General features: G+C 35.5%; 2 protein-coding genes across 21 annotated transcripts in view; one reads left to right on the top strand and one right to left on the bottom strand.

Moving 5' to 3' along the window:
• The window catches only part of LOC105488705 (zinc finger protein 214), a 62,238-nt gene that overhangs the window by 3,865 nt on the left and 33,581 nt on the right, over positions 1-24,792 (bottom strand). For 12 of the 15 annotated variants that reach the window (XR_011610872.1, XM_071075156.1, XM_071075150.1 and 9 more), the window contains 2 exons: positions 21,066-21,106; positions 14,825-14,917 (listed from right to left, as the gene is read on the bottom strand). The gene's annotated coding sequence lies outside the window, so the exon portion shown is untranslated. Of the gene's footprint in view, positions 1-14,824; positions 14,918-21,065; positions 21,107-22,742; positions 24,678-24,792 lie in introns of those variants that run through there. The other 3 variants (XM_071075152.1, XM_071075153.1, XM_071075154.1) reach the window with 2 other exon arrangements.
• LOC105488707 (zinc finger protein 215) overlaps positions 1-24,792 on the top strand; it is a 64,887-nt gene that overhangs the window by 26,596 nt on the left and 13,499 nt on the right. The window contains exons 7-8 of one of the 6 annotated variants that reach the window (XM_024795034.2): positions 674-738; positions 21,698-21,896. In XM_024795034.2, the coding sequence (XP_024650802.1) occupies positions 674-714 (41 nt within the window). In that variant the 3' untranslated portion in view covers positions 715-738; positions 21,698-21,896. Of the gene's footprint in view, positions 1-673; positions 14,831-21,697; positions 21,897-24,792 lie in introns of those variants that run through there. The other 5 variants (XM_024795035.2, XR_011610873.1, XM_024795036.2 and 2 more) reach the window with 5 other exon arrangements.

Below are 24,792 nucleotides of genomic sequence, written 5' to 3'. Positions count from 1 at the left end.
GTTTAAAAAGTCAAGTTACAGGAGGGAACAGCACAAGTTAGGATTCAAAAAATCACAAGACCGCATGAGCTCCAGAGAGTGACAAAGAATGCACAGTCTGTACAAAGGAAGAGCAATGGGAGTTGAAGAAAAGACCAGCATCTGGCCTACAAAAAGAGGAAGGAGCTGAAGAAGTCAGCCCGGATCAAGCAAAAAACAAGTATGAGTCAAGAACCACCAGATTCACACTGAGCAGCATCAACAATCACCTAGAGGTGAGGCCAAAGATGAGGATAATAGGGGTAAAGCAAGTGCTTCACCCAGACTCTCTTTCTTCTACTTAAATACATCATAAGCACCTTAGTAGGCTGTCCAGCTATTTCATTTTTAGAGAGTTGTAATCCAGGTGTCATTGCTGTAGATTGCCATGGATCGACACTCTGATTATCCATGTGCTTTTCTGCAGCCTAATGCTGAATCCCGCTTAGAGGATCTATTTTGTAGAGCTGCTTTGGTCCCAGTCTTCATTTTCCTCTGGGTCAGCAGGAAACAGATATCATTCTCAATTTTAGAATAAGAATAGTTTAATATTATGGGACTATTTTTAAAGGTGTGGGCAAAGTTTAGGGAAACCACAAGAAATAGGAAAATACCCAAAAGCTAGTAATCAGGGTTTTTTTGTTTTTATCCTCAGGCCTAAAAAGGCAAGACAAAGGAGTCATCACCAGAAGCTAGGAGTCATGCAAAGAGGGCACTTTGGTAAGAGCTGCAACCTGAGGTCTAGGAAAGCAACAGTCAAAATCAACCCTCCTGTCTCCTGCCAGGGACTCCCACTGGCTATAGCCATGGAGTTAAAGAGCCCGTTGATGTCACCCATTTAGGCCGGCCTCCCAGAGTGGAGAAAAGTGGAGAGTGGATCTAGAAGGGAAAATAGAGGATATCTGGTATGGGATCCAGATTGATCTGATAAGGGACTTATTGTGAACCTCAGCCCTGCCATATATATCTATGAGTCACATCCTTGGAAGTCCAACTCCTTCTTGGGCTGGTTTCTGTACCCTATTATGTTATCTAAAGCAAGTGGAAGTGTATTTTTTAAGTTTGGCCATCTCACTTGGTAATGCTTGGTGTCTTCACCTTGTAGTGTAAGTGGTTCTTACAGGGTGGTCCCCAGACCAGCAGCATCAACATCTCTTAGGATTTGTTAGAAATACTAGTTCTTGGGCCCCACCACAGACCTAATCAGGCAGAAATTCTGGAAAATGGACAGTAATTTTTCTTGTAACAAGCCCTCTAATTCTGATGGAAGTTTGCAAACCTCTGATCTAAGCTTGACATCTGGGCCTAATCTTACCAATGATGCTGATTGTAAGTTTACATAATGTTTCTAAAATTGGCCTTGCATCAGCTATCACCTATATTTTTCCTGTGTCATATTGTATGTCATAAGCCCTTGTTTCTGAAGGGCCCTTGTATTCTAAGTTTCTCTTCAGAGAGAAATAATATATTCAGAAACTATCAATTGTTGATGCCCTTCTCAAGCAAATTAACAGTTCTACCCATTTTCTTAGTGCCCAGTATTTCTAGTCTACTCATCCACCTTTCCTGGGCATGGTCTAATTTAAAGAGTCTTAGCATACATTTAATTAGTGAATTCAATTGACTTAATCATATAGTCATGTAACTACCACCATAATCCATATATAGAACAGTTCTACCACTACAGAAAATGCTCTCCTGTTCTTTTATAGTCAAGCTGTTCCCTCAACCCCAGCCTTCATGACCACTGATCTGGCCTCTCTGTATATAATTTTGCCTTTTTCAGAATGTGATATAGGTGGATTCATATGATATACAGGTTTCTTAGTCCGGCATCTTTCACTTAGCCTACCTAATTGAGATTCAAACATTGTTATTGCATCTTATTTATTGCTAAGTAGCAATAAAATATAATTACTATTAAAATGTGGTTACATATATTCTCAATATATGAACCATCTGAGTTATTCATATATGTGTTATTTTTAATTTTGTTATTTATTCATACATAGGAATAACTCAGTTATTCATTCACCAGTTGAGAGACATTTGGATTGTTGGAGTTAAGTATTAAAAAATCACAAATATTTTTAAGAGTTTGTGTTAAGATATGTTTTCATTTCTCTTGGTATATACCTAGGTGTGAGATTGTTGGGTCCTATGGTAAGTGTATGTTTATCTTCATAAGAAACTGTCAAACTATTTTACAAAATGGCTGTATCACTTGGCACTTGGTATTGGATGAGAGTACCTGACGTTCCACATACTAACATTGGATATTCCCAGTTTTGCTTTGCTTTAGCTATGGTGTACTAGAGTAAGTTCACATTAGCTCACAAAAAGTAACTGTTAAATTATCAGGAATTTTGTGAGCTAAGTGAAATTATGTTATAGCTTGGAATCAACCAAGATTTACACCACAAAAACTGACAAATGCTATTAATCAGGGTTTTTTTTTTTTTAATGTTTTTTGGAGACCTAGCTAAACATTTACCATACCACTATGTTAGCAATTGTAATAAGTATGTAATAGTACCTCAGTATCGCTTCAATTTGCATTTTCTGAATGATTATATTATATTTTCATGGGCTTGTTATACATATATTTTTGATGAAATGTCTTCTTAAATCTTTTGGCTATTTTTAAATCTAGTTGTTTTCTTAAGTTTTGACAGTTTTTTATATATTCTAGATGGAAGTCCTTTATTGGATATGTATTTTGTGTAAACATTTTTTGCACAGTCTATGGCTTGTCCTTTCATTTTAAACAGTGTCTTTCAAAAAGAAGTTTATAATGTTAATGAAGTTAATTTTATCAATTGTTTCTCTCATTGATTGTGCTTTCACTGTCATACCTAAAATATTTCTCCAATTTTCTTCTAGAAGTTTTAGAGTTTTAGGTTTTACATTGAGGTTTATGATCCATTCTCAGTTAACATTTGTATATTATGTGAGGTATGGGCCAACCTTTATTTGCTTATGGATATCCAGCAGTTTCAGTACTATTTGTAGAAGACTATAGATTGAATTACCTTTGAACATGTGTCAAAAGTCAATGAACTGCTATGTCAGTCCATTCCTGGAGTCTGTTTTCTTTCACTGATCTTTGTGCCTATCCTTTCAGTAATACATTAGTCTCTTCATTAATGAATATTTAGCCTTGAAATCAGATCATGTAAGTCTTCTTAGTTCTTTTTTTTTTTTTAATGTCTTTGGCTTTCTTGTTCCTTTGCAGTTCCATATAAATTTTTAAACTTAGCTTATTTTTACAGAATAATCAAGATGAGTTTTTATTGGGCTTGTATTAAATCTAAAGATCATCTTTTGTATATGTGTATTTTAACACTGTTTTACATACATTAGTGTGTGTTGAATGTAATCACTCACTGAAATAACATTCTCAAATGAGTGCCCAAGTAACATTCTAAGAAGACTCTTTTATACATTTGTATTTAAACAAAGTTTTACATGCATTACATCATAGTGAATACATCCATTTGTTGAAATACTACTACTCAAGCTGTACAAGTAGAACTCCTACATCATCTTTTATACATGGATCTTCACATGCATCATTTGTGGTGAACTCAGATGTGGCCACCACATTAATGTGAGTAAACAGTATTGAAAGACAAAGATACAGAAGAAATATCTGAGTGAAACTTCCACACCAAACTGAGAACAGTGTTATTTCAGTAAAGGTATATTGAACACTGTAATACATAATATACAGAGTTTAAAGTCACACATGTAAAAGTGTTTCTGAGAGTGCCACTTGTGTACCAGGTTCAGAATGGTGTTATTTCAGTGATTGGATGTATTCACTACTATGCAATGATGTAAAACTTGTTTTTAAACACATGTATAAAAGATGTTTCCAAAGTGCTACATGGGCATCAATTTGACAAACATGTTTTTAGTGTGCAAATATGCTCACTCTGTTCAAACAATGTTTAAAGGCACCTAAATAAAAGATGTTTCTAGGACTGATATTTACAGACAAATCTAAAGATCAATTTTGGGAAATTTCACATTTTAAAAATACTGTGTCTTCCAATACATAAACGTGGTGTGTCTTAAAGTTTTTTATATCTTTTGTCAGTCTTCTGTAGGTTTCAGCATACAGAACTTACAAAGATTTTGTTAGATATACTTCCATGTAATTAACATTTTTAGTACATTATAAATAGTACTGTTTTTGTAACTTGAATTTCCATTTGTTCATTCCAGTGTATACAAACAAAATTATTTCATATTGACTTAGCTTCCTATAAGGGTGCTAAATTCACTCTAGTAGTTTTTTGTTATCTCATTGAGTTTTTTTATATAGACAATCATGTCATCTGTGACTCCTTTTTAGTATTTTAGTTCTGTCTTCAGGGAGGATACTGGTCTTTTAATTGTACGTCTTGGTCTAGTTTGGATTAGACTAATGCTGGTATAATTAGGTGAGTTGGAAAGTTGTTCCTTATTTTCTATTTTCTGGAAGAATTTCGGTAAAACTGGTATTATTTCTTCCTTAAATATCTGATAGAATTCTCCAGTGAAACCTTTAGGCTTTGAGCTTCCTTCGTTGGAAAGTTTTAAATTATGAAATCTATTTTTAAGAGAAATAGAGCTATTGAGGGTTATTTGTTTCTTCTTGAGTGAGCCTTAGCACTTGGTGTTTCAAGAATATACCATTAAATATTACACAGCCATAGAAAAGAATGAAATCATGTCCTTTGCAGCAGCATGGATGGAGCTGGAGGCCGTTATCCTAAGCAAATTAATGCAAGAACAGAAAACCAAATACCGCATGTTCTCACTTATAAGTAGGAGCTAAACATTGAGTACACATGTGCATAAAGTAGAGAACAATAGACATTGGGCCTGGTGGAGGGTGGCATGAGGATTGAAAAACTACCCATCAGGTACTATGCTTATTATCTGAGTGATGAAATAATTTGTACATCAAACGCCAGTGACACACAATTTACCCATGTAACAAACCTGTACGTATCCTCCCCAAAACTAAAATAAAAAATAAAAGTTGGAAAGAAAAAACAATGTTTATATCATCTAAGTTGTGGACTCTATAGGCATAATATTCTATGGAAAGAATTGTTCACAATATTATCTTGTTTTCCTTTTAACATCTATAGGATCTGTGGTCCCTTCTTTCCTGATAGAGTAACTTGTATTCTCCATTTATCTCTTAGTCTGGCTAATGGTTTTTTTCATTGATTATTTTTCTATTTTTAATTTCATTTTTATAATTTTGTTCCTTCTGCTTGATTTGGGTGTACTTTTTTGTTTCTTAAGGTGGATGCTTATTTTTTTAAGTATATGGGAAGTTGACATTTCTTTTATTACTTATTACACTTTAAGTTCTGGGATCCATGTGCAGAACAGGCAGGTTTGTTACATAGGTATACACGTGCCATGATGGTTTGCTGCATCCATCAACCCGTCATCTGCATTAGGTATTTCTGTTAATGCTATCCCTCCCCTAGCCCCCTACCCACTGACAGGCCCTGGTGTGTGATGTTCCCCTCCCTGTGTCCATGTGTTCTCATTGTTCAACTCCTACTTATGAGTGAGAATATGCAGTGTTTGAGTTTCTGTTCTTGTGTTAGTTTGCTGAGAATGATGGTTTTCAACTTTGTCCATGCCCCTGCAAAGGACATAAACTCATCCTTTTTTATGGCTGCATAGTATTCCATGGTGTATATGTGCCACAATTTCTTTATCCAGTCTATCATTAATGGGCATTTGGGTTGGTTCCAAGTCTTTGCTATTGTGAATAGTGCTGCAATAAACATACATGTACATGTGTTTTTACAGTATAATGATTTATAAATCTTTGGGTACCCAGTAATGGGATTGCTGGTCAAATAGTGTTTCTGGTTCTAGATCCTTGAGGAATCTCCACACTGTCTTCCACAATGGTTGAACGAATTTATACTCCCACCAACAGTGTAAAAGGGTTCCTATTTCTCCACATCCTCTCCAGCATCTGTTATTTCCTGACTTTTTAATGATTGCCATTTTAACTGGCGTGAGATGATATTTCATTGTGGTTTTGATTTGCATTTCTCTAATGACCAATGATGGTGAGCTTTTTTTCATATGCTTTTTGGCCGCATAAATGTCTGCTTTTGAGAGGTGTCTGTTCATATCCTTTTGTTTGTTTTTTTCTTGTGAATTTGTTTAAGTTCTTTGAAGATTCTGGATATTAGCCCTTTTTCAGATGAATAGATTGCAAAAATTTTCTCCCATTCTGTAAGTTGCTTGTTCACTCTGATGATAGTTTCTTTTGCTGTGCAGAAGCTCTTTAGTTTAATTAGATCCCATCTGTCTATTTTGGCTTTTGTTGCCATTGCTTTTGGTGTTTTAGTCCTGAAGTCTTTGGCCATACCTATGTCCTGAATAGATTGCTTAGGTTTTCTTGTAGGGTTTTGATGTTTTAAGGTCTTACATTTAAGTCTTTAATCCATCTTGAGTTAATTTTTGTATAAGGTGTAAGGAAGAGGTCCAGTTTTAGTTTTCTGCAAATGGCTAAGCACTTTTCCCAACACCATTTATTTAATAGGGAATCCTTTCCCCATTACTTTTGTCAGGTTTGTCAAAGATCAGATGATTGTAGATGTGTGGCAATATTTCTGAGGCCTCTGTTCTGTTCCATTGGTCTATATAGCTGTTTTGGTACCAGTACCATGCTGTTTTGGTTACTGTAGCCTTGTAGTATAGTTTGAAGTCAGGTAGCCTGATGCCTCCAGCTTTGTTCTTTTTGCTTGGGATTGTCCTGGCTATATGGGCTGTTTTGTGGTTCCATATGAAATTTAAAGTAGTTTTTTCTAATTCTGTGAAGAAAGTCAATGGTAGCTTCATGGGGATAGCATTGAATCTATAAATTACTTTGGGTGATATGGCCATTTTCACAATATTGGTTCTTGCTATCCATGAGCTTGGAATGTTTTTCCATTTGTCTGTGTCCTATCTTATTATACATTTCATCTCCTGATTACTCTGAATTACATTTTAACGTCTCTGTGTGGCTCACATATATGGGGCTTTTTTTGTTTGTTTGTTTGTTTGTTTTGAACAGGCATTTTGGTATGTAACAAGGTTTGAAATCAAATTTAAACCTGGGCACAGGTGGCTCACACCTGTAATCCCAGCACTTTGGGAGGCCAAGGTGGGTGGATCCTTGAACCCAGGAGTTCAAGACCAGCCTGGGAAAAAGGGCAAAATCCCATCTTTACAAAAAACACAAAAGTTAGCCAAGCATGGTGTCACATGCTTGTAATCCCAGCTACCAGGGACGCTGAGGTGAGAGGATCACCTGAGCCCAGGAGGTTGAGGCTACAGTGAGCCATGAGCATGCCATTGAACTCCAGCCTGGGCAACAGAGTGAGACCCCATCTCAAAAAAAAAATTACTTATATTCATGTCCCTATTTTCTAGGTAAATGTTTTAATAAAACAAGGCTTGAATAAAACAAGCTGCTTCTGGTTTTCCAAATGCCTCTCTAATTGTTCATTACATTCTATGATTTCTTTGCATGAGAATTAGTCACTGGCCTATCTTTCCATTATTATGCCATGTGTTGATTCTTCCTAATAAACTGGGTACTTTGGTGTTGAATCACTGGATTTTATTCAGGTTTCCATTTCTAAATGAAAACCAAAATGTGAATTTATTCCATGTCCTTATGCTTTTAAGAAAGAAAGAGCCCTCATATTGACAATTAGAATCTCAGTAACAGTGACTTTGCTTCCAAAGATACACTTGTAAACTGTGAAAGAACATGTCAAGTACATTGTCACTTTAAAGGCCATTACAATTTCTGTTTACTTTCCTGTATCAAATTTTCTCTAAATATACATTTGAGCTACTCATTGTAGAATTAAGAAAACCCACATTTTTCCTGATTATCTTAATCTCTGATTACTGAGGTATGATTGCCACCACAGAGAAAAAGCTCTACTAAAAAGATATACTTTTTTTCCAAAAGCAAACAAGAAAATTTTCAACCTATGTGTACAAATAACTTGAATGTACTCCATTTTAAATTTTGACTTTGGAATCACATAAATGTTTTATATAATTAAACATAATTGCATCAGTAAAGTGAAAATAGCTTAAAAAAAATTAGTTAAAACTAATGAACCCAACTATATATTGGTAGTAGAAGCACAGAATTATCTCAAGATTTAAAATATAGTATACTTACTAAACATGATGGATTATATCCTAAGAAAAAAACTGCAAAGAGCTTTAAACTACATAATAATGCTCTCATCTTTCATAACTGATGTTAGCATTGGTAGTCTGTTATTTTTTATTGTTTGAGACGGAGTCTCGCTTTGTTGCCCAAGCTGGAGTTCAGTGGTGCAATCTTGGTTCACTGCAATGTCCACCTCCTGGGCTCAAGCAATTTTTGTGCCTCAGCCTCCTGGGTAGCTGGGATTACAAGCACCTGCCACCATACCTGGCTAATTTTTTGTATTTTTAGTAGAGATGGGGTTTCACCATGTTGGCCAGGCTGATCTCAAACTCATAACCTCAAGTGATCCGCCCGCCTTGGCTTCCCATAGTGCTAGGATTACAAGCGTGAGCTACCACACCTGGCCAGCATTGGTATTTTGAAATATATATCAACCCCTATGACATATTCTTGTTAAAACTCAATCTATTCAAACTTCTAGATCTATAAGTGCAGAAAAATATGGAAATATGAATAATACAGGATGATAACACTACAAAATGCAATCAGTGAAATAATATAAAAATCTGTACAGAAAAAAATGATCCAGTTTCTTTAACAAAATGCATGAGAACAAGTTATAGATGACAAGCGACTTAAGAGGCATATTAACCAAGTCCAATGTCTTGCCCTTGTTTAGATCCTGATCCGAACAAATCTACTGTAAAAAGATATTCTTGTAACAATTGGGAAAAATTAAACATGGACTAAATGTTAGAAAATATTTGGTATTTACTGCTATTAACTTTGTTAGGTGATAAAATGTATTTTGGTTATTTTTTAATCCTTGTATATTAACAGTACACACTAAACTGTTTACGGATGAAGTAGTGCTTAAGATTTGCTTGAAAATACAGATGAAAACGAGATAATTTAAACAAGAATGACAAATTATTGACAATATTTAAGCTTGGTGATGAATAAGTGGGCATTCAGTATACTGTTCTGTTTTTGAAATTTTCCATCCTGAAAAGTTTTTAAAATAATTTACCCTCTCTATCTCACTTGTGTCAGTGTGCAGGTACCTACTACAACATATGCTCTGCTTCTTACTGAGCACACAACTAGATATTCCCAGACTTCCTTCCTTGCAGGTACATGTATACATGTGATAGTTCTAAACAATGGAATGTGCACCAAACATGATAAATGAAGCTTTCAGAGCCGCCCCATACAGCCCTGTGGGGGAACTCTATCGTGTTCTTCTCCCTTGCAAGTGATTGGTAGAACAATGACTAGAGCAATCTTGAAAGCCAAGTGTTGAAGATGACAGAGTGCAGATATCCAGAGTAATCTGAAGGGTCATGTGGAGCAAATACCCCTTCAGCCAGCTTTAGCCCTGGACTGTCACATGAAAAAAAAAAAAATGGATTAAGTTTGGATCACTACATTTGAGCGTATTTCTTAGAGAAGTCTGCCTCCTTAACTAATAAGAATCATCTCTTGCCTGAATCCTGACTGCCTAGCACAGTGTCTGAACATAGCAGATGTTAAAAAATGTGTAAGTATAATAATCCTAAATCTTTTCCATCACATCTGTCAACAGTGAATCATATCTCCTTCTATGAGAGAGTATTCTTCCTCTGTAGCAGAGTTGTTGCTCCTCTGCATTTACATAGCTCTTTGGGCTAGCTTGTATTGCAGTCTTTTCATTGCAGTTTGGTAATACCTTCTCCTCTATCTCCCTGAAGATAGGAATAAATTTTTCTGTACTATTTTGTATCCCATCACCAATCAGAATGCCAGGAATATAGTAGATGCTCAATAAATGCTAACTAATAAATGCCCATCATAGAGAAAGCATAAAATGGATAGATTAAAACATGAAAATCTTTGAGTTCTTTGAGTGCATATCTTTAAAAAGGAGCAGAGAAGAAAAGTGAGAATTATTAGATTTTTCTTTAAGAGGATAAGCCAAGAAATAGGAATTAGAGATACAGAAAATTGTTAGGAAGAAACCTATGAAATGATATTATAAGTTCACACATTCTGATTCAGTCTTAGTTAAAATTGTTATCAAAACCATAGACATAAAGTCAAAACAATATTTAGCAAGAACTCAAGCTGGGAAGAGAATGTTGATACAGGTGTTTTGAGTACATAAAGCAGGGTTAGCCATTGTCTTAGGAATAAACTGGAAAATGTTAAAGAGTACTTACAGAATAGCTAACAAATTTTAAATTAAAGTCATTTTTAAACTACATATTGTCACTGTAAGGTTGTTTTTGCCAAGTCTGTTTACTAAAGGAAAATTTTTTCCCTGTACTACTCAGAGATTTGTTTTAATAGTTGTCTTCCCAAGACTACTCATCTGGAACCTTGAGACTGCCTACTATAATCTGGGAAACCACATTAAATGTTTGAGATAATTATATTTGTTAATTTAAAGTTATAGATCAGGCATCAGTAACCCCTCCCCCTTTTTTTCTGTAAAGAATGAGATAGTAAATAATTTAGGCTTTATAGGTTATATAGTCACTCTTTGTCAAAACTACTAAATTTTTTACGAAAGCAGCCATAAGCAATACATAATGAATGGGTATGACTATGTTAAAATAAGATTTTATTTACGAAAACAGGTGACAGGCCAAATTTGGCCCATATAATTCATCAGCCCCCTTTAGACTAAGTTTATCCTACGAGACTTTTTTTTTTGACCAATATTGTAGCAGTTTATTTCCTATAAATTCACAGATTGTTTTTTATATTTAACTCAATATTGAATAACTATAAACACTGTAAACTCTCCTACTAAATTGGGAATGTATCTAAGGTTTTCTCCTTGCAGGAGATTTTTGCAAGTAAAATTCATGAGTGATTTTAATAAATGGATTTTAAATTAGAGTGGAAGATCTTTTACTTTCATAAATTCCAAAACTCTTATATAAATCAATGGAAGGTGGAATTTCAAGGAAAGTAGAAATCTTCCCTGGCAAATGCCAAAGAAATTTTGACAGAGATGAAACTAAAATAATTCCATTATATTTTCCCATAAAATGATTACCAGGACAGTATTAGTAGAGTAGTGTGAACTATAAAATTGTAGAGCTCAAGAGGCTAGAAAGAGCTGATCTGTGGAGAAATTCAGACTCTGTATTTCCAATGTCATAAAATAGCCCTCAGCATTGAAAGGATTTTTAAAAATATTTTAATTTGGAATTTTTGTGGGTACATAGTAGGTGTGTATGGGGTACATGAGATATTTCGATACAAGCATGCAATGTAAAATAATCACATCATGGAGAGTAGGATATCCATCCCCTCAAGCATTTATCCTTTGTGTTACAATCTGGTTACACACTTATCTTTAAATGTACAGTTATTATTGACTACAGTCCCATTGTTGTGCTATCCAAGAGTAGGTCTTAATTAATTTTTTTTTTGTTCCCATTAGCCATCCCCACCTGCCTCCCTGCGCCCAACTACCCTTTCCAGCCTCTGATAACCATCCTTCTATTCTCTATGTCCGTGAGTTCAATTGTTTAGATCTCACAAGTAAGTGAGAACATGTGATGTTCGTCTTTCTGTGCCTTATTTCATTAACATAGTGATCTCCAGTTCTATCCACATTGATGCAAATGACTGGATCTCATTCTTTTTCATGATTGAATAGTACTCCATTGTGTATATGTTCCACATTTTCTTTATCCATTCCTCTGTTGATAGACACTTATGTTGATTCCAAATCTTAGCTGTTGTGAACAGTACTGCAACAAGCATGAAAGTGCAGATATTTCTTTGATATACTGATTTCCTTCTTTTGGATACATACCCGACAGTAGGATTGCTGGATCAGATGGTAGCTCTATTATTAGTTTTTTGAGAAACCCCCAAACTGTTCTCCATAGTGGCTGTACTAATTTACATTCCCATCAACAGTATACAAGGGTTCCCTTTTCTCTAAATTCTCACCAAATGTTATTGCCTGTCCTTTGTGTATACGCTATTTTAACTGGGGTGAAATGATATCTCATTGTAGTTTTGATTTGCATTTCTCTGATCAATTATGTTCAGTACCTTTTCATATGCCTGTTTGCCATTTGTGTGTCATCTTCTGATAAATGTTTATTCAAATCATTTGCCGAGTTTTTGACTGGATTATTAGATTTTTTTTCCTGTAGAGTTGTTTGAGCTCCTTAAAAGGAATTATTTCTTAAAAGTAAAAACAAAATAAATCTCATGTAAAAGTGGCCTGAGTATCATAAAATTGATTTATTTTCCAAAAAGTCCGATTAATGTCTTAAAATATGAAATGTTGAAACAGAGACCAAGGATGCTAACATCTTATGATGAAAATAAGGGCCCAGGTGAGGTACATGAGAATAAATTCAGAGAACTGGCAGCGTTTAATTGATGAAGAAGCACCTACATTGAATTCAGAAGAGCATATGAGCTAATCAGTATACAGAAGATATGTGAAAATGATGTTGCAGTATTGAGGGAACTTAGCTGACTTTTGTCTTATTCTCAGACAAAGGAAACTTAGAGGAGTTTTTGTTGTTGTTGTTTTATTTAATAATTCCATTTAAGAAGAAATTGGTTCCTCTCTGGCTAGCAAATACTTTTTGGTTCTCACCTGGAGAGGTAACTTACAGATTATTTTATTCTCCACTAATCATCACTCTTCCCCAAGGTCCAGCTGAGTGATTACAATTGGCTTGAAAAATCAGTATATTGTTTGTGGAGAGAAATGTACATGTATATGTTTTCTGTTTCTTCTCTCAGTTTCCTGTGGCTGCTATAGCAAATTACCACAAACTTAATGGCTTAAAACAACACATCTTTATGTTCTTAAAGTTCTAGATATCAGACGTCTGAGATCAGTTTTAATGAGAAAAAAGTCAAGATGTTGGCAGCATCGTGCTCTTTCTAGAGGGTCTGGGGAGAAGCTGTTCCTCACCTTCTCTAGCTGGCATTCCTGGGCTTGTGGCTATATCATGTCAATCTCTGTCTTTGTGGTCGTATCACCTTCTCTTCTGTGTGAAGTTGATAGGGACTGAATTGTGTCCTCCAAAATTCATGTGTTGAAGCCCTAATTCTGAATACCTCAAATGTGACTGCACAGTAGTCTCCCCTTTTCAATGGTTTCACTTTCTGTGTGGTCAACCATAGTCTAAAAATATTAAATGGAAATTTCCAGAAATAAATAATTCATAAGTTTTAAATTCTGAGCCATTCTGAGTAGTCTGATGAAATTTTGCTCTCCTGCTCTGTTCCACCATGTCCAGCACAGGATGTGAATGATCCCATTGTCCAGCATATCTGTACTATAAACTCTACTTGACAGTCACTTAGCAGATACCTTGGTTATTAGATTTTTTAAATTTTGGTGTATATAAGGCTCTGTACTCTCCGAGGTTTCAGGCATCCACTGGGGGTGTTGGAATGCATCCCCTGTGGATAAGGAGAAACTATTATATTTGGAGACTGGGCCTCTAAAGAGATGATTAAGTTAAAATGATACCATTAGAGTGGGCCATAATCGAATCTGTCTGGTATCCTGATAAGAAGAGGAGATTTTGACCCACAGAGAGACCCAGGTATGCATGCAAATAGAGAAGGAACATATGAAGACAGAACCTGCTGACACCTTGATCTTGGAATTTCAGCTTCCAAAATTGTGAGAAAATAAATTTCTGTTGTTTATGCCATCTAGTCTGTGATATTTTGTGATAATGAATACACTCTTGTGACAACAAACCCACTCCTAAGATAACATTAATTCATTCATAAGGGCAGAGCCCTAACAACCTAATCACTCAGAATTGAAATATATATACTCAACACTGTTACACTGAGTTTTAAGTTTCCAAAACATGAACTTTGAGGGACACATCTAAGCCACAGCAAAAGGAAATCATAAAGATCAGAGACTCAAATCTGGGAAAAGGCAATAGCTCACTGTTGGTGAATTTCACCTCCATCAGTGTAATATCTCTTTTTTTCTAACTAACATTACTGAACATTTACTACCCAGCAACTGATTCAAAAATAATGTTTTCTCCCATTTATATGAAATGTCTAATATAGGTAAAACAGTGTTCAATTAGTGAACCCAAGTGTTCAGTAGGAGAGTGGATAAATTTACTATGATATATTCATAAAAATAATACTCAGCAATAAAAAGGAATGTGCCCCTACACATGCAACATGGATGAATGTCAAAAATATGCTGAGTAAATGAAGCCTTAGAAGAGAAAATAATCTATGGTTTCATTTACATGAAGTTCTTGAACAGGCAAAATTCATCTATGGTGGAAAACATTCAGAACAGAGATTACCTCTGGTGGATGGTGTTGGGGACTGATTAGAAAAGGGCATTTGACAAAGCTCAGTGAATATACATTTAGGAGCCAAGTTGAAAACAAATATTGGACCCTGATTAATATGTATGCTGCAATATGTAGGAGACAGTATACTGATGTCTTTAGTTTCACTTGAAATGATTGAAAAATAATATGGATTGATGGATAACAGAAAAATAGACAGAGGGACAGATATGATAAATCCAATATGGTAGAAGGTGAATAGAAGATCAGGTGTAGTGGCTCACACCTGTTATTCCAGTGTTTTGGGAAGCTGATGCAGGAGGTTCACTTGAGGTCAGGAGTTCAAGACTAGCCTGGGCAACATAGCAAGTCTCCATCTCTACCAAAAAAAAAAAAAAAAAGTATTCACTGTAAAATTCTTTCAACTTTATGCTTGAAAATGTTCATAATAAAATGCTGGAAACATGGTTAATATAATCTACCTATATACTTAATTTTAAAACATTAATTGGAATTAGTTGAATTATAAGATGAATAAAAATGAGAAATGTAAACTCATAAAATTGAAATATGTTTTCCAGCTCTATCACCGCTAAGATAGTGTTGCTGCCTAACAACAGCAGCACTTCTGCTCACTATTGTAATAAAATTACCGTGTCTCCATTGCCTAAATTTTATACTGTTTTAAAGCTCTTATCCACCAAAAGGAACAAGCACACCTTGCCATATAATGGAATACAAATCTTGGATCAGGACAGCATAAGGAGGGATATATGTGCCAATTATCAATTTATTGTCTCTCAGCCCCCAGTCCCCCTTTCTTTGTCCAGCTCTATGATACTGTACTCTGAGTGACATAGTAGCAATACTGTTTCCAAGAATATCAGGGACAATGTTGAAAGGATAAAGGAATAAATCTAAAGGGACTCCTGCTAGCAAATTTTACAATTTGCTTATTGCATAACACAGTAATAATAAAATAATAACAATTGTGGTATATTAGAACAAGCTGAGTCTGTGAAAAACCACAGATTTATAATAACCTGATTTTTAAGCTTTTAAAAGAAGAGTTTATCTAGATGGACATTGTGTCTCTTCTGTTACTTATATCTGTTTATAAGTATTTGCTCTTTCTGTCTGTGTAAGCAGGAAAGACAAATACTGTGAATAAGCCAAATAGTCCAATTAAAAGGAGGAACTATTTTAGGAACAGTAATGAGTAATCAGTGCTGTGATTTCCACATAACATCCAAGTAGAAGAAGGAGGTTAAGCAGCATGTTTAAATGTCCTAAAGAGGAGAAGTAACTCAGCCGAATTGATTCTTCATCTCCTAACAGGTAGCTCTATTAATTATAATAAAATATTAATAAAAATTTGTTGCTTTTAAATGTTATTAACAGACTAAGTCAAAATATAATGACATATAATGACTTATAAAGTATTGACCAAGAAAATAATTTTAAAATATATTGCTGAGACGACTGGGGATAGCGGGGCAAGAAAATAAAACCTACATGACAGCTATAAATGTGATAGACTTACAGATATAAAATGTATTTTTTAAAAGTTTATTTTATTTTGTTTTTCAACCAACTTCCTGAAATGTAACCTAGAAAATTATGTCAATCATTAATACTAAAAAGCAACAAGCACACACACACACACACAAAATTTAAACGCTAAAAATGAAGTTCAGCCCAATGATCGGTGGTTCAGGATTATATTATTTTGGAAGAAGCATTAAGTTCCTTTGTCAAGAATCAATCAGTTAATAACAAATCTCAGAAGCTATGTATGTATGCCTTTTGTGTTTGCTCTGTTAAAATTACTGCAGTCATTGGAAGAAATCAAAATAATACTAAAACTCCAAGAAAAATTAAAAATACAGCTTATTTTGCTACAACAATTACATAAAAATTAAAATAATAAATGAAGTAAACATATGTTATTTTAGAACAGGTTTAGGTGTAACTATAGCAATGTTCTGGAATCATTATAAATACCAGTTTGATATTTAATGGTTTGGAAGTGATTCAGAAGGCTCTACAATACTAAATTCACTTGCAATTGTTTAAAATACTTCAATCAAAGTTTTAATAAGTCAGTGCTCTAGAAAAATTAGTTTTCAATGTTTGAATTATTAAACATTTTAGTTTAATAAACTAAGTGTACAAATAATTTCAGTTTTCCTTTTTGTTCCTGGGTATTAAGTAATCTATCAAAATCAGCCAGTCATTTGAAAAATGAAATTAAACTGATCTTAGTTTACTTTTTATAAGAATATAAATTCCAAATGTATCAAAGTTTTAAATATGAGAACTAAAATAATTTTTAAAAACTAAAAGAACATAGATATATCTTTTTAAAAATATTATGAAGTGGAAATAGCAAACCCAGAGACATTGTTTTAAACCTGTTAAAGCTTTTATATATTAGAAAATATGAATAAAACCAAATTAAACTGGGAGAAATCATTTCACTACATATGGCAAATGAAGTGCTAATATCTCTAACATAAAATGCTGATAAAAATAAGGAAAAATAAGAAAAAGACAAAGCATCAAGTAGAAATCTGGCAAAGGATATAATCCAAAATGCTACAGAAAATGTCCAAATGAATGTTAAATACATATAAAGGTGATAGGCTTATCTAATATTTAAAGAATTATAAAGTTTAACACCAATACAGCATTTTTTCTCTTATGAGACTAAAAGCCTAAAACATGTGATAGTACTCAGTATTGGTAAAAGGATATAAAAATTAACATACTCTCAAACTCTATCTTTGGTGGTATGAAGTGGTAAAATATTTCAGGAAGATAATTTGACAATGTCCATTATTATTATTATTATTATTTAAGATGGAGTTTCACTCTTGTTGCCCAGGCTGGAGTGTAACGGCACCATTTCAGCTAACTGAAACTTCCACCTCCCAGGTTCAAGTGATTCTCCTGCCTCAGCCTCCTGAGTAGCTGGGATTATAGGCACCCGCCACCACACCCAGCTAATTTTTTGTGTTTTTAGTAGAGATGGGATTTCACCATATTGGCCAGGCTGATCTTGAACTCCTGACCTCAGGTGATCCGCCCGCCTCGGCCTCCTAAAGTGCTGGGATTACTGGTGTGAGTCACCACGCCTGGCTGTCCCTTAACATTTTAAATGTGTCTATGACCTCCTTTATTCAATATATGCATGAAGATATTTGCCACAGCCTTGGTTGTAATAACAATATGGAATTAGGTCAAATATTTATCAGTAAGAGACTAAGTCATATTGTGCATATATTGAAATATGTGATAAAACTAAATTTACTGACAATCTGCCCATGATTTACTTTTATGGGAAAAAAGGAAGGTGAAATTTATTGTATATGGTATGATTCCATAGTTTGAAAACTAAAATATAAATTGGTATGTTGCTACCTGCACAAAGAGGGAAAAATTACATAAACTAACTTTTTAGAAGCCATTTTATCCAGATAGTAAGATTAAATTGGGTTTTCACAGTCTTTTACATTTCTCTTATTGAAGTAAAAAATAGTTAAAAAGAGAACAGACCAGTAATACGTTCCAAAATTGAATCAGTGATAAAAACCCTACCAACCAAAAAACTGCACTGGTCCAGATGGATTAACAGCCGAATTCCACCAGATGTACAAAGAAGACATAGTATCAATCCTACTGAAACCATTCCAAAAAATTGAGGAGTGGGGATCCTCCATAACTCATTCTCTAAAGGTAGCATCACCCTGAGACCACAACTGGCAAAGGCACAGTGAGAAAAGAAAACTTCAGACCAATGTCCCTGATGAACATAGACACAAAAATTCTCAACAAAATACTAACAAACCAAATCCAGCAGCATATCAAAAAGATAATTCACCATGATGAAGTAGGCTTTATTCCTGGAATGAAAGGTTGATTCAACATATGCAAGTCAATAAATATGATTCATCACAAAAATATAAAAGGAAAAAAATCTCAATATTTACATAAAAAGCTTTTGATAACATCCAATGTCCCTTCATGATAAAAAGCCCCAACACACTAAGCACCTAAGGAACATACCTCAAAATAATAAGAGCCATCTATGACAAACCCACAGCCAACATTATACTAAACAGGCAAAATCTAGAAACATTCCCCTTGATAACTAGAACAAGACAAAGATGGCCACTCTCACCACTCCTATTCAACTTAGTACTGGAAGTCCTAGCTGGAGCGATCAAGTAAGAAAGAAATGCATCGAAATAGGAAAATAAGTCCAGCTATCTCTCTTCACTGATGATATGATTCTATACTTAGAAAACACTAAAGACTCTGTAAAAAGGCTCCTAGAGCTTATAAACAATTTCAGCAGTTTCAGGATACATAATCAATGTACAGAAATCAGTAGCATTTCTATACACCAATAACATTTAAGCTGAGAGCCAAATCAAGAATGCAGTCCCATTTACAGTAGCCTCAAAAAGAATAAAATACCTAAGAATACAGATAGCCAAGGAGGTGAAGAATCTCTACAAGGAGAGTTACAAAACACTGTTAAAAGAAATCGAAGATGACACAAAAAGAAAAATGTCCCATGCTCATGTATTGGAAGAATCAATATCATTTAAATGGCCATACTGCCCAAAGCAATTCACAATTCAACACTATTCCTATCAAACTCTCAACATAATTTTTCACAGAATTAGAAAAAACTATTCTAAAATTAATGGAACCAAAAAAGAGCTCAAATATCCAAAGCAATCCTAAGTATAAAAGAACAAAGCCAGAGGCATCACATTACCCAACTTCAAACTATATACTACAATGCTACAGTAACCAAAATAGCATGATTCTGGTATAAAAACAGACACATAGACCAATAGAACAGAATAGAGAATCCAGAAATAAAGTCACACACCCACAACCATCTTATCTTTGACAAAGTCAACAACAATAAACAATGGTGAAAAAACTCCCTATTCAATAAATGATGCTGGGATAACTGGCTAGCCATACGCAAAAAAAAAAAAAAAAAAACAAAACAAAAAAAAAGAAACTAGACCCCTACCTAACACCATAAACCAAAACTAACTCAAGATGTATTAAACACTTAAATATAAAACCTCAAACTACAAAAATCCTAGATGAAAACCTAGGAAACACAGCTAAGTCCTCTTGCAACAAAACCCAAAATTGACAAGTGGAACCTAATTAAACTAAAGAGTTTCTGCACAGCAAGAGAGATCATCAAAGGAGTAAACAGACAATCTAGAGAATGGTAGAAAATATTTGTAAACTATGCATCCAACAAAGGTCTAATACTCAGAATCTATAAGGAACTTAACAAACAAAAACCCTATTAAAAAATGAGCAAAGGACATGAACAGACACTTTTCAAAAGAAGATAAACAAGCAGTCAACAAATATATGAAAAAATGCTCATCATCACTAATTATCAGAAAAATGCAAATCAAAACCCCAATGGGATACCACCTCACACCAGTAAAAATGACTTTTGTTAAAAAGTCAGAAAAATAACAGATGTTGATGACGCAGCATCTGTTTCTCTGTTTCCCTGCAGAGAAAAGGGAATAATTATACATTGTTGTGGGGATATAAACTAGTTCAGCCAACCGTGGAGAGCAGTTTGGAGAATTCTCAAATAACTGAGGGTCGGACTACCATTTGACCCAGCAACACAACTTCTGGGTACATACACAAAGGAAAATAAATCATTTTACCAAACACCAATATGTTCATAGCAGAACTATTCACAATAGCAAAGACATGGTGACCACCAATGGTGGATTATATAAAGAAAATGTGGTACATATATACCAAGGAATAATATGAAGCCATAAAAAAGAATATTATGTCTCTCACAGCAACATGATACAGCCAGAAACCATTACCTAAGCAAAATAACACAGAAACAGAAAACCAAATACCACTTGTTCTCATTTATAACACGGAGCTAAATATTGGGTACACATGATCATAAAAATGGGAAAAATAGACACTAGGGAATACAAGAGGTAGGAGGAAAGGAGTGGGAAGAGTTTAAATAAACTACGTTTGGGTACTATACTCACTAACCGGATGACAGATTAATTTGTGCTCCAAACTTCAGCATCGTGTAATATACATTTGTAACAAACTTGCACATGTACCCCCTGACTGTAAAATAAAAGTTGAAAAAAGATAAAAGCAAAAGAAATAAAAAGAAATCCACATGTATGCATCTGGTATGTATATCTATCTTTTGTGATCTTTTCAAGAATTCGTTTAGAATGAGCCAGTTGCCCTGCAGCTTATTAACTCAGAGAAACTAGTCACAGTCAAGTTTCTGAAAATGCAAAGATGCAGGTAGATGATAAAGCACTCACCAAAGTAATAACATCCATTGTAGTCTCTAGTAACCAGTCAATTGTTCTTCTACTATAAACCTGACATATCACAATATGCCGCCTTTCAAATTGCACCAACGCCACCTCTGACAAATTACATGGCATTTCAGCATGGAGGGAGGAAGGACTTACCTGGGATTTGGCTGTTTCTTCTTCTTAGGAGAGTGGGAGAACTGAAAAAAAAAAAAAAAGAAAAAGAAAGAAAAAGAAAAGTAATTATAATCAGAGCGTGCCTTACAGCTCCAGATTGATCACTTTTAAAACTTCACTTATCGGCCGGGCACGGTGGTTCACGCCTGTAATCCCAGCACTTTGGGAGGCCAAGGCGGGCGGATCATGAGGTCAGGAGATCGAGAGCATCCTGGCTGACACGGTGAAACCCCGTCTCAACTAAAAATACAAAAAATCAGCCAGGCGTGGTGGCAGGCGCCTGTAGTCCCAGCTACTCGGGAGGCTGAGGCAAGAGAATGGGTGAACCAGGAGGTGGAGCTTGCAGAGAGCCGAGATCGTGCCACTGCAGGCCAGCCTGGGTGAAAGAGCAAGACTCCGTCTCAAAAACAAGACAAAACAAAACAAAACAAAACAAAACCTTACTTATCAACTATATCTAAGAACATTCTGTAGGAGACCGAATCCCTGCATCCTATGTAAGGAAGAACCATGTCGAAGTAGTAAGACTTGTCAGATTCAATGTTAAGTAAAAATTTGGAGCAACAGCAATTCATAATCATAACCAATGCATAATCTGTTCAATTACCTTGTAGAGAATTATACCCATGACTTCCTCACATCGATAGGGAGAACACACTGAAGGAGGCAGAATGAGGAGCACTAAGCACTGCAGTAGAAGATGGGGACGGCAGACTCAGCTTGACTAAAGAAATCAATCACATCTTGGCAAAGTAAGCCACTCTCATTTGTGTCTGGATTGGAGTATGATGAACATCAGAAAAGGGCTCTGTAATCAGCCTTCTTTACTAGGCCTTAATGTAACTGATTTTCCCTTTATTATCTCCTAAATTCCGAATTTTAAACAGCATATAATACAGCCTTTTTGTGCAGCTTTCTATCCAGGCACCAAGAGGGGAAACCAGCTCTTATATGCAGAACTGACATACAATGCCTTCCTCCAAAATGCTAACAACGACCAACCCTCTACCCTCAAAAGTGAACTGGTTGAGGGCAAGACTTAGGTGTCCTATCACACCAAATCCCAGATAAAGCAAACAAGACAGAACTAAATTGGCCTGTGTTTGTTCTTCAGCCTCCCCATCAGAGTTGAACTAGAGGTGACTCAAACACAGAATCATTAGGGTTCCTGGGGTTTGCGGTAAAATGGAATATGAGATATGCTAAAGATGTTTTCACTACAAAACACTCATAATAACCAAATAAATATAACATGTTGATAATTTTGAACTTTACCTGAGCTATGTGATCCTAGAATCCTCTTAAGAATCTAGAGTGCAGTGGCTGATGCCTGCAATCTCAGCACTTTGGGAGGCCAAGGCAGGCAGATCATAAGGTCAGGAATTTGAGACCAGCCTGGCCAACATGGTGAAACCCCATCTCTACTAAAAATATAAAAATTAGCCAGGCATGGTGGCGAGTGCCTATAATACCAGCTACTCAGGAGGCTTAGGTAGAGAATTGCTTGAAGCCGGGAGGCAGAGGTTGCAGTGAGCCCAGATCGTGCCAATGCACTACAGCCTGGGTGACAGAGTGAGATCAGTCTCAAAAAAAAAAAAAAAAAAAATTATGTTGATGCAAAAGTAATTGCAGTTTTTACCATTAAAAATAATGGTAAAAACTTTTGCACCAAGCTAATACAATTGACCTCTGGGAAAAAACATCAGCACTCTGATCAAACATCCCACTTTCCCAAACCTACTTCTTTCTAGCCATGTTTACACCTCCCTGTAAAAGAAGTAGACATGGGCTCTGGAGCAAGGCCATTCTTTCTGGAGAAGATAATTATTCACCCTTTGAATAGAAGCTTCTGACATACTACTAGGCCCTAGTGGAGACTGAACACCTACCTAGAACATCAAATGACTAGGTCACCACACCCACCCATGAGCTGGGTACTGTCAGATCAACCAAGTTATAAAATTGGATAGGTACTATAGCAGTCCATCATAGGAGGGAAATGGTATGTTTGAGATTGATTCAGAGGGCTAAAATTTCATTAATAGGTGGCCCAGACTCATGTTCCCTAGTTCTGCTGCACTCTTGGCTCTTCATAAACTTGTATCCATGGCCCTAAAGGTAGTTTCCTGTGACCAGCTGACAGAGGAAGTGAAAACACTGGCCTGGGTCACAGAAGAATTGGCTCAATATTGCAATTGCACCAGACAAATCTGGTTCAACTTTTATGTAACAAGGTTGTGAGTTATTTTTCAATTCCCATGGACCCTCAGGTCATGTAACCTGAGTATGCCCAGATGAACCAAGCCTGCAACCATAGGGAGAACCTAAATGCTCAGACCTAGGAGCAGAAACTGACTTAAGAAGCAGACACTGTATGTCATAACTCAGGATCAAATCAAATTGAGCTCTGGCATCACCTCCATGGCAGGATCCAATCAGATAATGCCTCCCAGCACTACCTTATTGCAAGATCCAATCAGATCATGCTTCATTGCCCTATGCTTATAAAACCCAACCCTGTCCCTAGCTCAGGGAGACAGGTTTGAGCCTTTCTTCCTGTCTCCTTGCAGGTCAAGTTGCAATAAAGCTTTTTCTATTTTCGAAAGTTTGTCCCATGGTATTGGTCTCCATGTGTATCAGGCAGCAAGCCCATGGATTACTTCATTAACAGTATGTTGGAGCCAAAATCATACTGCTGCTGTTCCTCAGCCTCACTCAAGGATAGCCTTAAAGAACAATGGTGAAGGGAAATCTTTCCAGTGGCAAACTCACAAAAAAATGGTGAAAAACTTCATCTGTTAAAGTATTATACACAGAACTGTGTATAGAATATGCTACTATTTTTATTTTAAAAAGATAGATATGCATATGTATTTGCTCATGCATGTATTAAAAATGCTTTTAAAGAATTCATTAGATACCAGAAAAAAATGGCTGCCTCCAGAGATAGGTACTGGGTACGTGAGAGATAGAAGTGAGAGGGAGACTTACACCTTACAACCTCTGTATCTTTTGTATTTACAGCCACATTAATGTATTATCTATTTTTTAAAGGAAAATTAATGTTCAGTATACAATGGAATACTATCTTTCAAAAATTCTTAAGAATGTCTTTCTGTTGTCTTTATATATGAACAGCTATTAGGTGGATATTACCTAATTCTAATTTGTCAATTGCAGATCCCCAACACACACACACACACACGCACACACACGCACACACACACACAGTGGACTTTGAAAAAGAAAGGTGATGAGAATATATTTGTTCCTACCGGATATATATTCACATTATAAAATCGAAGTTATTTAAATTAGTGTGACACACCTGCAAAAATTCAGCAGACCAGGAAAAATGAGAATCAAAAACAATTATAAGAGCTTGTTTATGAAAAAGAATCACAAGCCAGTGACTGGAGAAGGCATTATGGAAATTGGCAAAATATGTAGGCATAGGCAAGAAATCAGGTTAGCATCACACTTGATATCCATACCAAAATTATATACTCCTTTTCAAAGCTTTCCAGCCTCTCACCATGTGAGAAGCGTGTTTTCATCAACGCCCTGACTTTAATCCTGGACAAGCTGCCTGGCCTGTGGGAAAGGGCATAGAGTCTCAGGTTGCAAACTTTATAATAATCATGGTAGAGTTCTGGACAACCGCTTACTATTTCTTTGCCTGCATTTCTTCATGGTCGAAATGGATGGG

This window comes from Macaca nemestrina, chromosome 12 (assembly GCF_043159975.1).
Source record: "Macaca nemestrina isolate mMacNem1 chromosome 12, mMacNem.hap1, whole genome shotgun sequence".
NCBI lineage: Eukaryota > Metazoa > Chordata > Mammalia > Primates > Cercopithecidae > Macaca > Macaca nemestrina.
This window is presented reverse-complemented; position numbering and strand designations above follow the sequence as displayed.